The sequence below is a fragment of the Oncorhynchus mykiss genome, chromosome 5, assembly GCF_057628025.1.
Source record: "Oncorhynchus mykiss isolate SJ-2025 chromosome 5, ASM5762802v1, whole genome shotgun sequence".
Taxonomy (NCBI): domain Eukaryota; kingdom Metazoa; phylum Chordata; class Actinopteri; order Salmoniformes; family Salmonidae; genus Oncorhynchus; species Oncorhynchus mykiss.
Genome location: NC_143026.1, coordinates 71496491 through 71510000, shown reverse-complemented (window position 1 = coordinate 71510000; position 13510 = coordinate 71496491). Strand labels below are relative to the sequence as shown.

General features: G+C 44.3%; 1 protein-coding gene across 1 annotated transcript; it reads left to right on the top strand.

Moving 5' to 3' along the window:
• The first annotated feature begins 1584 nt into the window (after positions 1–1584).
• Positions 1585–13032, top strand: LOC149983565 (uncharacterized). The gene is made up of 3 exons (XM_090235786.1): positions 1585–6033; positions 7892–7975; positions 11137–13032. The coding sequence occupies exons 1-3, from the start codon at positions 5701–5703 to the stop codon at positions 11383–11385; spliced, it is 666 nt and encodes a 221-aa protein (XP_090091912.1). The 5' UTR covers positions 1585–5700; the 3' UTR covers positions 11386–13032.
• The last annotated feature ends 478 nt before the right edge of the window (positions 13033–13510 follow it).

Sequence of the window (13510 nt, the reverse complement as noted above, 5' to 3'; positions counted from 1 at the left end):
GCAGCAGCGTTAAGAGACAGCTAGGCAGCAGCGTTAAGAGACGGCTTAAGAGACGGCTAGGCAGCAGCGTTACCAGACGGCTAGGCAGCAGCGTTAAGAGACGGCTTAAGAGACGGCTAGGCAGCAGCGTTAAGAGACTGCTTAAGAGACGGCTAGGCAGCAGCGTTAAGAGACGGCTTAAGAGACGGCTAGGCAGCAGCGTTAAGAGACGGCTAGGCAGCGGCGTTACCAGACGGCTAGGCAGTGGCGTTACCAGACGGCTAGGCAGCGGCGTTACCAGACGGCTAGGCAGCGGCGTTACCAGACGGCTAGGCAGCGGCGTTACCAGACGGCTAGGCAGCGGCGTTACCAGACGGCTAGGCAGCGGCGTTACCAGACGGCTAGGCAGCGGCGTTACCAGACGGCTAGGCAGCAGCGTTAAGAGACGGCTAGGCAGCAGCGTTAAGAGACTGCTTAAGAGACGGCTAGGCAGCAGCGTTAAGAGACGGCTTAAGAGACGGCTAGGCAGCAGCGTTAAGAGACGGCTAGGCAGCGGCGTTACCAGACGGCTAGGCAGCGGCGTTACCAGACGGCTAGGCAGCGGCGTTACCAGACGGCTAGGCAGCGGCGTTACCAGACGGCTAGGCAGCGGCGTTACCAGACGGCTAGGCAGCGGCGTTACCAGACGGCTAGGCAGCGGCGTTACCAGACGGCTAGGCAGCGGCGTTATCCAGACGGCTAAGCAGCGGCGTTAACAGACGGCTAGGCAGCGGCGTTAACAGACGGCTAGGCAGCAGCTTTAACAGACGGCTAGGCAGCAGCATTAAGAGACGGTTACGCAGAACCCAAACCGACTGTGCGCCTGCTCTATCGTGCTTACATTTATTTTGTCCCCCTACACCAAAAGTGATCACGACACGCAGGTTAAAATATCAAAACAAACTCTGAACCAATGATATTAATTTGGGGACAGGTCGAAAAGCATTAAACATGTATGGCAATTTAGCTAGTTAGCTTGCTAGCTAATCTGTCCTATTTAGCTAGCTTGCTGTTGATGGCTAATTTGTCCTGGGATACAAACATTGAGTTATTTTACCTGAAATGATCAAGGTCTTCTACTCCAACAATGAATCCACACATAAAACGGCCAACTGAATCATTTCTAGTCATCTCTCCTCCTTCCAGGCTTTTTCATCTTTGAAATTATATGGTGATCGGCATCTACACTTTTACCACGACAACCGGCAAAACAGTTCTTCTCTCAATCACCCACGTGGGTATAACCAATGAGGAGATGGCACGTGGGTACCTGCTTCTATAAAGCAATGAGGAGATGGGAGAGGCAGGACTTTCGACGCGATCTGCGTCACAAATAGGAATGACTTCTATTTTAGCCCTGACCCTAGCCCTGATCTGACACGTGACGTGTCAGGTCAGCATGCTAGGCAGCAGCGTTAAGAGACAGCTAGGCAGCAGCGTTACCAGACGGCTAGGCAGCAGCATTACCAGACGGCTAGGCAGCGCCGTTACCAGACGGCTAGGCAGCGCCGTTACCAGACGGCTAGGCAGCGCCGTTACCAGACGGCTAGGCAGCAGCATTACCAGACGGCTAGGCAGCGCCGTTACCAGACGGCTAGGCAGCGCCGTTACCAGACGGCTAGGCAGCGCCGTTACCAGACGGCTAGGCAGCGCCGTTACCAGACGGCTAGGCAGCGCCGTTACCAGACAGCTAGGCAGCTGCGTTACCAGACGGCTAGGCAGCAGCGTTAACAGACGGCTAGGCAGCACTGGTAAGAGCCTATTAAGTCAGAACTGTCTGTCATATTTAAGCAACGTTTGTTCAGATGCATCACAGTAACTGTATCTTATTTTTAAATGCTTTCTCTCGTATTTTGTACCATGATAACAGTTCACACATAGTTTGTCATTTTAATGTGGCAGTACCCACTTATTTCCTAAAATCGCTGGAATTGGTTGAGTAAGAAAATGTTCTGTAATCAAGCAACAATGGTAACTTATTTTAGCTCGTTATCAGGACATAATGTGGATCATAATTACTACATTTTCAAAGACAACATTTCCATAATGAAGATGATTTCTAGGAGGACTGTGGTGTCCTTGATGTCTTTTTGTTATTACTTTAATAATCCTTATAAAGAGGAAGACCATAGAAGCATGTAAAAGGAAAGTACAGGTTATGTGGAGAGCAGAACTAAATGTACACAAGGCTTATCTCTTTGAGATCTGAGATGAACTATTGATTGTTTTTTCAAAACGATAATGTGGGGTCCTCTTATCTGCAAGAAATGAATTCACTCATAGCAGCTCTCTCTTGCTTACCTGAAGAGAACCACACACACATACATACACACCCCTTTCTACTCACGTGCGTACTATAGCCATTAGTTGTACAGCTATTCAGTAATGAATTACGTTGTGTGTTTTGAAAGGGAATGAACAGTAATGAATGAAGTAGAATGGAGCTTCAGAGTGGCTTGTAACAAAGACTTTGTGGGGAAGTTGTTTGCACTGCCGTCGTTGTTGTTGTTGTTAAAATGTGCTTGTCCCTAGTAATTGGAGTGCTCATTTCTTCCAGTGCAGGCCATGCCAGTTCCCTGATTGGTGTGCTGTGTCTCGATCCTGTCTCGGGTTTACTAAGCAGCATGTGGCCTGAGGGAGACTCACAATCGAATTACACATACACACACGCACGCATGCACACACTTTCACTCACACACACACAGACAGGGAGACACACACACAGAGAGAGAGACACACACACACACAGAATCACACATGCTGCTCTCTCCCGTGGCCCCTGTTCAGCATGGCTGCAGGTCAAGCGGACTCCTTGCCACCACATAGACAGCCCTGTCACCGACGAACTCGCTCTCTCCTCCCGCTGCTCTCAATAATTCAACTGGTTGATCACTGACCCCTTTTTTCTCTTGAAATGGACAATGCAAACTAAAGAGGAGATTTCATTTGGAGCCGCACAGCAGAGCTCTGGCTATCGATTTCAGAAGCATCATAATTGTAATTACATCTGCATCTGTAACACCAGCTCTATGAGATGCAGAGACACAATGGTTATTAAATTAGTCACTCTGCAGCTGAGAAGGCTCAAAGAAATCCTATTATGTTGCGATGCATCTAGACAAATGCAGCTTGAACGCCCTCCAACAATTAGTGTACAATTATTTGATGTGTGCTGCATGCATTTGGTAGAGCCGTGAAGCGCGCAATGCTACATTTTTTAATTTTAAAATCGGGATGGGTTTTTCACGTCTGCTGCTTTAGATGTAGTATTTTAAAATATTTGTTCATGAAATACATCTGCATATGTTCTGGGTCTTCATATAGGAACAGTATGCTAACATATAGAGATGTAGATTAAAATATTTTACAGTAGGCACCAACAATTTGATCATTTGCATAGTTTAACTAGCAATATCATACAGGCAGTAAAAGCATTGGCATAAAGGTGTGGGTTAACAAATTTTAATACTGTACATAATTACAATACAAATCTAACTCTATTACTACGCTGTTTGCCTTGTATTGCTCTGCTCTGTAGCATCCCAAACATTGCATGTGAAGGGTAGGAGGGAGTAATACAAGAAAATAATTATATGAAATATTCAGGGGGAGCAAAGCACAACAAAACAGCATAGCTTGTAAAGGAATGTGTTGTTTTTTCCCTCGTTGGGATGTTGAAAGTAAACCGAGAAGGGAGGCAGGCCAGGACAAAACAAAACCTTGAGGTCTGCGAGAGGAGGGGTAGAGGTGGGGTGTTGTCCCACAAAAAGAAAATCACAATTTTTCAACATGATTTTCAGCCTTTTGTTGCCTTGGAATAAAAGGGCCTGGGCACTTTGTCAGGTTCCAGCGGGTGGAGAAAGAACACAACGGGAGATATGCCAAAAGATATCTTCAGTGATGGATCGCTTCAGGAAGCGCCAGCTACTTAGATTAGATACCACTGGAGGAAGGACCTTTGACACTTGTCCTTATGGAACTGTGTTAACAGCTGTCAATACTCCAAAACTCAGCAAAATGCTAATCCTGCTGACGATCTATGCTCATTTGTTGTTCAGTGTTTTGTAGTAGACCATGTAGTGGCCAGCAATCCCCGTTTAATCACCCCACTGTTGTCGCTTGAAAATTCAAATGTATAATGAACCGGTACAGACAATTGCGCAGTGTGACAGTGACATAATGAAGTTGGAAGTTTACATACACTTAGGTTGGAGTCATTAAAACTCGTTTTTCAACCACTCCACACATTACTTGTTAACAAACTATAGTTTTGGCAAGTCGGTTAGGACATCTACTTTGTACATGACAGAAGTACATTTTCCAACAATTGTTTACAGACAGATTATTTCACTTATAATTCACTGTATCACAATTCCAGTGGGTTGACTGTGCCTTTAAACAGCTTGGAAAATTCCAGAAAATGATGTCATGGCTTTCAAAGCTTCTGGTAGGCTAATTGACATCATTTGAGTCAATTGGAGGTGTACCTGTGGATGTATTTCAAGGCCTACCTTCAAACTCAGTGGCTCTTTGCTTGACATCATGGGAAAATCAAAATAAATCAGCCAAGACCTCATGTAGACCTCCACAAGTCTGGTTCATCCTTGGGAGGAATTTCCAAAGGCCTGAAGGTACCACCTTCATCTGAACAAACAATAGTACGCAAGTATAAACACCATGGGACCATGTAGCCGTCATACCGTTCAGGAAGGAGACGCGTTCTGTCTCCTAGAGATGAACGTACTTTGGTGCGAAAAGTGCAAATCAATCCCTGAACAACAGCAAAGGACCTTGTGGAGATGCTGGAGGAAACAGGTACACAAGTCCTATGTCGACCTAACTTGAAAGGCCGCTCAGCAAGGAAGAATCCATTGCTCCAAAACCGCCATAAAGCCAGACTACGGTTTGCAACTGCACATGGGGACAAAGATCGTACTTTTTGGAGAAATGTCCTCTGGTCTGATGAAACAAAAAATAGAACTGTTTGACCATAATGACCATCGTTATGTTTGGAGGAAAAAGGGGGAGGCTTGCAAGCCGAAGAACACCATCCCAACCGTGTTGTGGGGTTGCTTTGCTGCAGGGGGGACTGGTGTACTTCAGAAAATAGATGGCATCATGAGGGAGAAACATTATGTGGATATATTGAAGCAACATCTCAAGACATCAGTCAGGAAGTTAAAGCTTGGTCGCAAATGGGTCTTCCAAATGGACAATGACCCCAAGCATACTTCCAAAGTTGTGGCAAAATGGCTTAAGGACAACAAAGTCAAGGTATTGGAGTTGCTGTCACAGAGCCCTGACCTCAATCCCATAGAAAATGTGCGGGCAGAACTGAAAAGGCGTGTGAGCAAGGAGGCCTACAAGCCTGATTGTTACACCAGCTCTCTCAGGAGGAATGGGCCAAAATTCTCCCAACTTGTTGTGGGAAGCTTGTGGAAGACTACCTGACACGTTTGACCCAAGTTAAACAATTTAAAGGCAATGCTACCAAATACTAATTGAGTGTATGTAAACTTCTGACCCACTGGGAATGTGATGAAAGAAATAAAAGCTGAAATAAGTCATTCTCTCAACTATTAACATTTCACATTCTTAAAATAAAGTGGTGATCCTAACTGACCTAAGACATGGCATTTTTACTAGGATTAAATGTCAGGAATTGTGAAAAACCAAGTTTAAATGTATTTGGCTAAGGTGTATGTAAACGTCCGACTTCAGCTGTTTGAAAAATGTGTGATTAGTGATCAACAGGGCCGAGCGAAAAGAGAGAAGGGGGTGTGGTTTACAAGTTTTATTTTTCCCATGTTTCCTTGTTTCTCACACGCTGTGTTTGTTCCAAGACAACAGGCAGGTTTTTCCCCAGGGTCTGGGCTTGTGGAGAGGCTGCAGTATGCTGGCTACCTGGGACAGATCCAACGCAGCAGGGAGCAGACCGTCATCCTCCACCAGGCGCTGGCTGAGCTCGCTGTCGCCCCCTACCTGCAGGACCTCAGCCACGCAGAGACCTCACTGGTAAGCAACCAACAGTCTCTGGCCAAACTTTGAAATGCCTACCTAGTACTGACTCATTCTCTGTGCACTGACACACAACAGGACGCAGCGACCTCAACACCACTCTGGTAATATCAGAGGCGGTACAGGCGTGGATAAGAGGTCTCTCCTAGGCCTGAGGTGTTGTTATCTAGGAGCACTTTAACAGCACACGGGCCACAAAAAATATATAGGATAGGAAAGAGAGAGAGAGACCTTTGCTTTCCCAGAGAGAGTAGATAACAGGAGGGAATAGGGAAACAGAAATGGAAGAGGTGGTGTATGCAAGTCTCATTCAGGTATACCGTGTGCTGTGCTGCTGAAGCTCTATAATTGCCTCTTTACTAAAATAGAGCAGCACAGTGGCTGTGATATTGCAACCAAATCTACCATGAATAGAGACCAGGAGAGAGGGGCCATGTTTGTTTAGGCAACAACAGCCATGATAGCTTCTACTACCACAGATATTACAGTACAGTAAAGGGGTCGGCTGTCGCATACACTGGAGTCATGACGATATGACGATGTGCCTCCTTTCAACAGGCAAGGAGAAAAACACATGTCCAATATAATTATATTTCTGTCAGTGAATCAGTTTAAATACCCAGCTCTTTTAGTGGATATTTTGGCACAGTCACTCAGTACTGGGAGCTGCTCTGCCTTTAGTTAAAATTTATGCTGTTTAGCAGACTCTTTTATCCAAAGCGACTTACAGTGCGTGGATACATTTTACATGCGGGTGGTCCTGGGAATCGAACCCACTATTCTGGCGTGGCAAGCGCCATGCTCTACCAACTGAACTATAGAGTTCTCTGAAGTTTCAGTGGATGTCCGGCCGGAGACCAAAAAAAAACTTTTACCGGCGAGCGCTCTCTCTCAGGAAATGTAATAATTCAGAACACACGCTGTATGCTGGTGAATTGCCCCCCAGAAAAGTGTCCTGTGTCTGGAGAAGAAGGGGGAAAGGTATTTGTGTTGTGAAAGCAGGTGTACCAGCCAGCCGTGTGTGTGTGTGTGTGTGTGTGTTTGTGTGTGTGTGTTTTTACTATCCTAATGGGGAGATTTCAGCTCTTCACCGGTCCCCACAAGGAAAAAGGTTTTTGCTTATGGTAAGGGTTCAGTTAAGAGTTAGTGCTGCAAATAAATGGGCTCCAAAGTGCAGCCCCATGTATATTACCTCCTCCCACGCACCTTGATGGATGCAAGCAGGTCACCCGTGATACAAGTCAGTATTCTACATCCATCCATGTCTGAGGACGTCAGGAGATTACATGGAAAACGGCCACTAGGGGCAACAGTGAGCGCTGTTACCTTCAAGTTGGTTTTGGTTTTGCTATGGCATTGTGCGCGGGTATGGTGGATGGGCATAAGCATCTGCCTCTGGTTCCAAAGGAACATATTTGAATTCAGTAATACAATGTTTTTTTTTGTTGTTTTAAGCCTTTCCCAAACCTTAACCCATTCGGAGTTAATGCCTAACATTAAGAATTTGGCGTTAATGGCTAAACTTTACCTTAAACACTTAGAAATGTTACATGTGAGAAACATGGATGAATGTTAAATTCTGATGTGAGACTGAGAGGTTGTTGGATGGACGAGTGCTGTTTGTCAATTTGTCCACATTGTCTCCCCTAGCCCACCGCTGCTGTGGAAGGCCACAGCATCCAGGCTTCTCTCCATGTAGAAAAAAGACAAGATGGCAGCCCTCATTGTATGAGGAATGAGTTGTAAAAATAATCATCCGACAAATGATTTTTTAATTAGCTTTTAAGTCTGTGTTTAGAGAAGTTATTGCTGGTGTGTGAATTGCGCTCTGATAATCTTTATCTCGGGCCCACAGCTGCAGGCTCTAATGGCAGACACCATGGACACCCTTGAAGGAAGGCGGACTGATAGAGAACGTGTGTGGAATGAAATGCAAAAGGTAAATAGAGAGAATGGGAAAATGACAATGAGAACGAGGAGGGGACGAGGGGATGGAAATACCAACGTCTACACTGTACCCTCCAAACACACGCTTAGCATTCTCCCAACAAAATTTAAATGATGATTTGACATATCAAATCAGGAAAAAAAATATATATTTTGCGTTGGGATATCCTTGTGGCACGCCTGTCACCTCTATTAAGATGAACAATGCCTGCTGAACTTTCAAATGGCATGGCTCCCAGGAGGGAGAGGCCCATTTCATTTTTCAGACCAAATTATTTTCTTTGTTAATTAGTGAGGCTTTGGCATTTCATCTCACTACGGTACGTAGTACTGCAAACAGACTTGGCTTGAGAACAAAACCCAGTGTAAAGCTACTGAGATACTGTAATGCAGATCAGCGTATAAACATCAAGTTCTGTAGGGCTGGAGCCTTGTTGGACAGCTGAAAATCAAAGATAAATCACATTACAATATCCCTGATTGCATTTCCATGCTCTGTCCTGTGTGGAGTTGTTGCCTTGTGGGTATGGGAGGGGGGTTGACGCAGGGCAGTGCAGTGCATCACTGGGTCAGTCTATCTCACACCCAGTGGAGCATGACCACAGCCGTTAGTGATGGGCTGTATTAATCATGCACACACATTGACATACACACATACTCTATCACACACACACACGCATATCGACACATACTCACACCTTAAAAGCCAACTGCCATAGGCTGAGCCCAGCGCTGGTGGATGGGTCTTTTCACTCCCTATCTGACCCATACATCATTCCTATGCAGAGTCTTTCAAACTGAGCAGAAAAGGGCTGGGCTGGCAAGCTGTTTCTGTTTCAATGTTTAAACATGTAATCGCTGTAATGGATACAGTAATGGTTGTAATTTACTTGAATTATTCAATGGGACATTATAGTACTTCCCTATTTTGATATTTAACTGATTTTCACTGAAAGGTCAAGCTTTACTTACGATAACTAACATCACATTTTCTAACTCAAGACTATATTATTGGTTAGTCACCCTGAATTTATTGTGCATGTTGAATTCACATTGTAATTTACCGTCATTGTAGCGGGTGTAATTTTCGCTGAGTTATCTGCACTGTGTCTAAAATCAGTTGAGATGTAAGGCCATAAGGCTGTGGAAATTGGAAGCACTGCAAGTAATGTAGGCTACCTTATCCTCCACTCAGCCATGCCTGTACTGTTACTGTATGTGCAAATTAGCCTGTGCTAGCATACATGCACCCATCCACTATAAAGTGCATAAGGTCATAAAATCTCCCATCCTCAGACCTGTAAAATCTATAATCAATGCCCGCCAGTATTTGCTTCATATATCCTGAGAGTGACAACCAACCTTTTCTCAACACAATAATTTATTGAGTGCGGCTACTCGACGCCTAGAGAAATATTAGAGGTGGCAAGTTCATTTTCCTTTCGGCTCTCTTCAACTGGCATAAATCAGCAGGGCATTAACTAACAAATAGAAATGACGACTTGATTCTGACACAGGTCTGCATACACATTGTTTTCCTGTTTGTTTTTGGCCAGTCATTATAAGGACATTGGCCCTTGCTGTAAATAAATGACTTAAAAATAACTGCACTTTCCCCAGTTCCGGCAGACAGACGGCATCAATGTTTTCCGCTCCATAAAATATCTATAAGAAATGTGGAATTCACCGCAGCGCTGTAGTGTTTTACTCAAACTTCAGAATATTTCCAACCCCTCCCTGGAAAGATGGAAAAGCTTAAGAGCAGTGCATCGGTGAGTGCTTGTACATTAGTCTGTGCTCAAACAACACAAAGCTAAACTACAAAGTAGTCCTGAAATGTGACTCACCACAACGTTTCATTTTTATTGATTTAGAAACTCATTTGACTTGGAACAGTGAAAAGGTCACTAAATGTTTTAAGGGCTGTATGGACTGGGCTAGTTTGAATACATTGAGTGTCAGTCAATAGGGTAACACTCCGTCACCGTGGTGATGAGAGCTGACAGGTTTGATAGACACTTTGACAGGTGTCATATCACAGCTCAGCTCCTTGGGCATGGCATGGCAGACTCCATAGACACACACACAAAGATACTCTAACACACAATTTTTGTTGTTGTATTGTTTGTATTTTTTGTTGTATTGTGTTTGTATATTGTACATTTGTGTGACTGTTCTTGTGTATCAGTGTTTTGTTACTCCCTGGACCCCAGGAAGAGTAGCTGCTGCTTCTGCAAAAGATAATTGGGATCCAAATAAACAAATAGATAGATAGCACAGCCACCTCAGTCAGCCCTGGGCCCTCTGAAGTTGCTGCTGTTTTCATATAGAACGTGGTGCAGATGCGGCCTGCACACCAATGGAGAGGCTAATTGTTGTTCAAATGGAGTCCCAGGTTCTAAGATGCATGGGAGGGAAGTGTGGAGAGCGTATTTAGGGTGAGAAAGTGCAGGATGGGGTTGAACCAGTCAATGTCTCAGCCCCGCTTCTCCTGCTCTGAGTTTAGGTGAATCCCTAGGGTATGGCTGTGGAGTTGGGTCTCAGATCCCACTAATAGAAACAGACACCCCAGCACCACCACCTCCACCATCAGACTGGCTCCTCTGTCACTCACAACACACACATCCCTCTCTCACCCTGTCTCTTTCAGTCTCTATATTGTATCTCCCCTCTATCTCACTGTTTCTCTTTCAGTTTCTTTCATTCTTTTATTTCCCCCACTCTCTCTCCTTCGCTCTCACCTCAGTCTCACTTTGAGTGCTCCCTCTCCATCTCTCCCCGGTACTCCAAATAGGCTTTTGTAAATTCATCTCTTCATCATACATTCACTTTCATATTTCACTCCCTTTCTCCTCCTCCCTTTCTCCTGTATGAGCGCGGGCTAGGCACAGTAAATTCCCACGCCAAGCCTTCACCTCACAAATGAATGAGGGAGGTACAGGCCAAACCCTACATCTCTACCAGGTAATTACTTCCCTGGTGGGGCAGAGAGGAGAGAAGGGGTTGAGCTGCTGGGCTTGGCTCGCAACACACAATCTATATAACCTCATGCTCCTCTGGAAAATCTGTCTCCACGTGAAAAGTGTTAGTTATTGCTTATAGCACATTGTAACTTGTTCTGTTCTCTTGTGTTTTGAATTGTTTTCTGCTCAGGTGGGGATGTTGGAGGATCTGTTGTTCCAACTGGAGGAGACCTATCTGAAGAATAAGGCTCAGAGGGCCAGTAGGAAGCAGAGGGCCGGGGTCCAGGGGGCAGAGGGGAAAGCCAGAGGAAGACCCAAAGCAGGGGTCAAAATAGAAGCCAAAGGAGGGGGTACAGTGGTGACGGACAAGGCCAAAGTCCGTCCCACTGAAACCCAGCAGGAGACAGCAGTAGCACCAATGACCTTACCAGACCCATGATCTACAGGCCAGGACAGTGGAGGCCCGAAGTCGTCCTCCTCAAAATGAATGGACACCCTCCTCTCACAAAGCCTCATCTTCAGTCCCAGCATCTTTCACACCATTACTCTAGGCTGGCAGAAATAAATGGACTCTGCAGCCTTGCTTTCACTCTGATTTAGGGTCTGTTTTTAACACTCCTCCTTGTTTACTCGTTAAGATAGCGTCTCTAGCCCCACTTCTAGATGAAAGACCTAGCTGATTCAAACGTGTGGGAGTGTTCAATGTATACACAATGAGATGTGTTCATGTTTAAACTCGCTAATTTATGATTGTTCATGCAAGTTGTAATATGACAGATGGTTTGTAAACAAACAAATCCATATGGTGCAGTAGCATGATCATAATGATGTATGCATTCCCATTATGGGATTCACAGCAAATCCGGCTCCAGATTCTCTGATGTTTTGAAAACTGTCTAACATGAAACAACCTTCATTAAATCACATTATCTTTATCAATATGTTTGGTTAAGTAACAAGAAATACAAAACCCTTTTCCACAAAACCTTTTTCCACTCAATCCTTAGGAGGAAAAGAAAGGGGATTCAAATAAAACAAACATGCTTCCTCCTGAAGTAGCTAGCTGGAAACAGCAGCATAAACACTTTGTCTACAGTATGATGACCATGTTACTACAGTCTGGAGTATCACAGTCATTTCAATGCCAAATGTGCAGTTTGGGGATTGATCGGGCAGGGCAAAACCTTGTGAGTGAACACAATCAGTGGGGCCCTCGTCACTCACATGCCCACGGCTGATCCATCAACTGGCCGGTCAGCACCGGCTTCCCAAAGTAGTTCCTCTGAGACAGCCAATCAGAGGCGCTCTGTGCTATCAACAGCTGGTTTCTCTCTCCTGTTATCTACTCTCTTTGGGAAAACAAAGGCTACTGCTGAATAATCCACATTTCCCTATTTGAGGATTCATTCAGGGTTCCAACTCTACAGCACAGTGTTTATCTCTATCTCTCTCATCCCACCCTCCATCTGTCTCTTGCTTCCTCCGTTTCCATTCAGATGGGTGCTTAATACCTTGGGGATTCTGTTGACACCCGAGTCGGCATAAGCAATGTTGTGATCAGCAATATGGGCATGCATTATTTTATTCGCTGAATAAATTAATGACATTTATTGAGTGGTCGGGAAGAGAAAACGTTGGCATAGGTACTCTATTGGCATCTTTAAAAGATTAGTTATGCCCGGTGCAGTTTCCATTTGGTAAACAATTATTATAATCCAAGCCTACATGCATATTTAATGAACACATTGAAGGCCATAGCCTTGTTTTTCACTTTTGTGTAAAGCTCTTTATATGAAAATGGTTAGAATGGCGATATAGGAATGCTAATGTGGTTAGTTATTTTTTGTGCTCTCCATCCAACCTCACTGAGCTCGAGCTGTTTTGCAAGGAGGAATGGGAAAGAATTTCAGTCTCTCGATGTGCAAAACTGATAGAGACATACCCCAAGCGACTTACAGCTGTAATCGCAGCAAAAGGTGGCGCTACAAAGTATTAACTTAAGGGGGCTGAATAATTTTGCACGCCCAATTTTTCAGTTTTTGATTTGTTAAAAAAGTTTGAAATATCCAATAAATGTCGTTCTACTTCATGATTGTGTCCCACTTGTTGTTGATTCTTCACAAAAAAATAGTTTTATATCTTTATGTTTGAAGCCTGAAATGTGGCAAAAGGTCGCAAAGTTCAAGGGGGCCGAATACTTTCGCAAGGCACTGTATATATACACACACTACCGTTCAAAGGTTTGGGGTCACTTAGAAATGTCCTTGTTTTTGAAAGAAAAGCAAAAAAGAATTGTCCATTAAAATAACATCACATTGATAGAAATACAGTGTAGACATTGTTACTGTTGTAAATGACTATTGTACCTGGAAATGGCTGATTTTTAATGGAATATCTACATATACCCATTACCAGCAACCATCACTCCTGTGTTCCAATGGCACGTTGTGTTAGCTAATCCAAGTTTATCATTTTAAATGGCTAATTGATCATGAGAAAACCCTTTTGCAATTATGTTAGTACAGCTGTAAACTGTTGTTTTGATTAAAGAAGCAATAACACTG

Excerpts from the sequence above, each read along its gene's own strand:
- LOC149983565 (XM_090235786.1), top strand. The coding sequence starts at position 5,701 with ATGTATTTGGCTAAGGTGTATGTAAACGTCCGACTTCAGCTGTTTGAA. Across the intron at positions 6,034-7,891 it reads GCCACGCAGAGACCTCACTG|CTGCAGGCTCTAATGGCAGA; the intron begins GTAAGCAACCAA and ends TCGGGCCCACAG. Across the intron at positions 7,976-11,136 it reads TGTGGAATGAAATGCAAAAG|GTGGGGATGTTGGAGGATCT; the intron begins GTAAATAGAGAG and ends TTTTCTGCTCAG.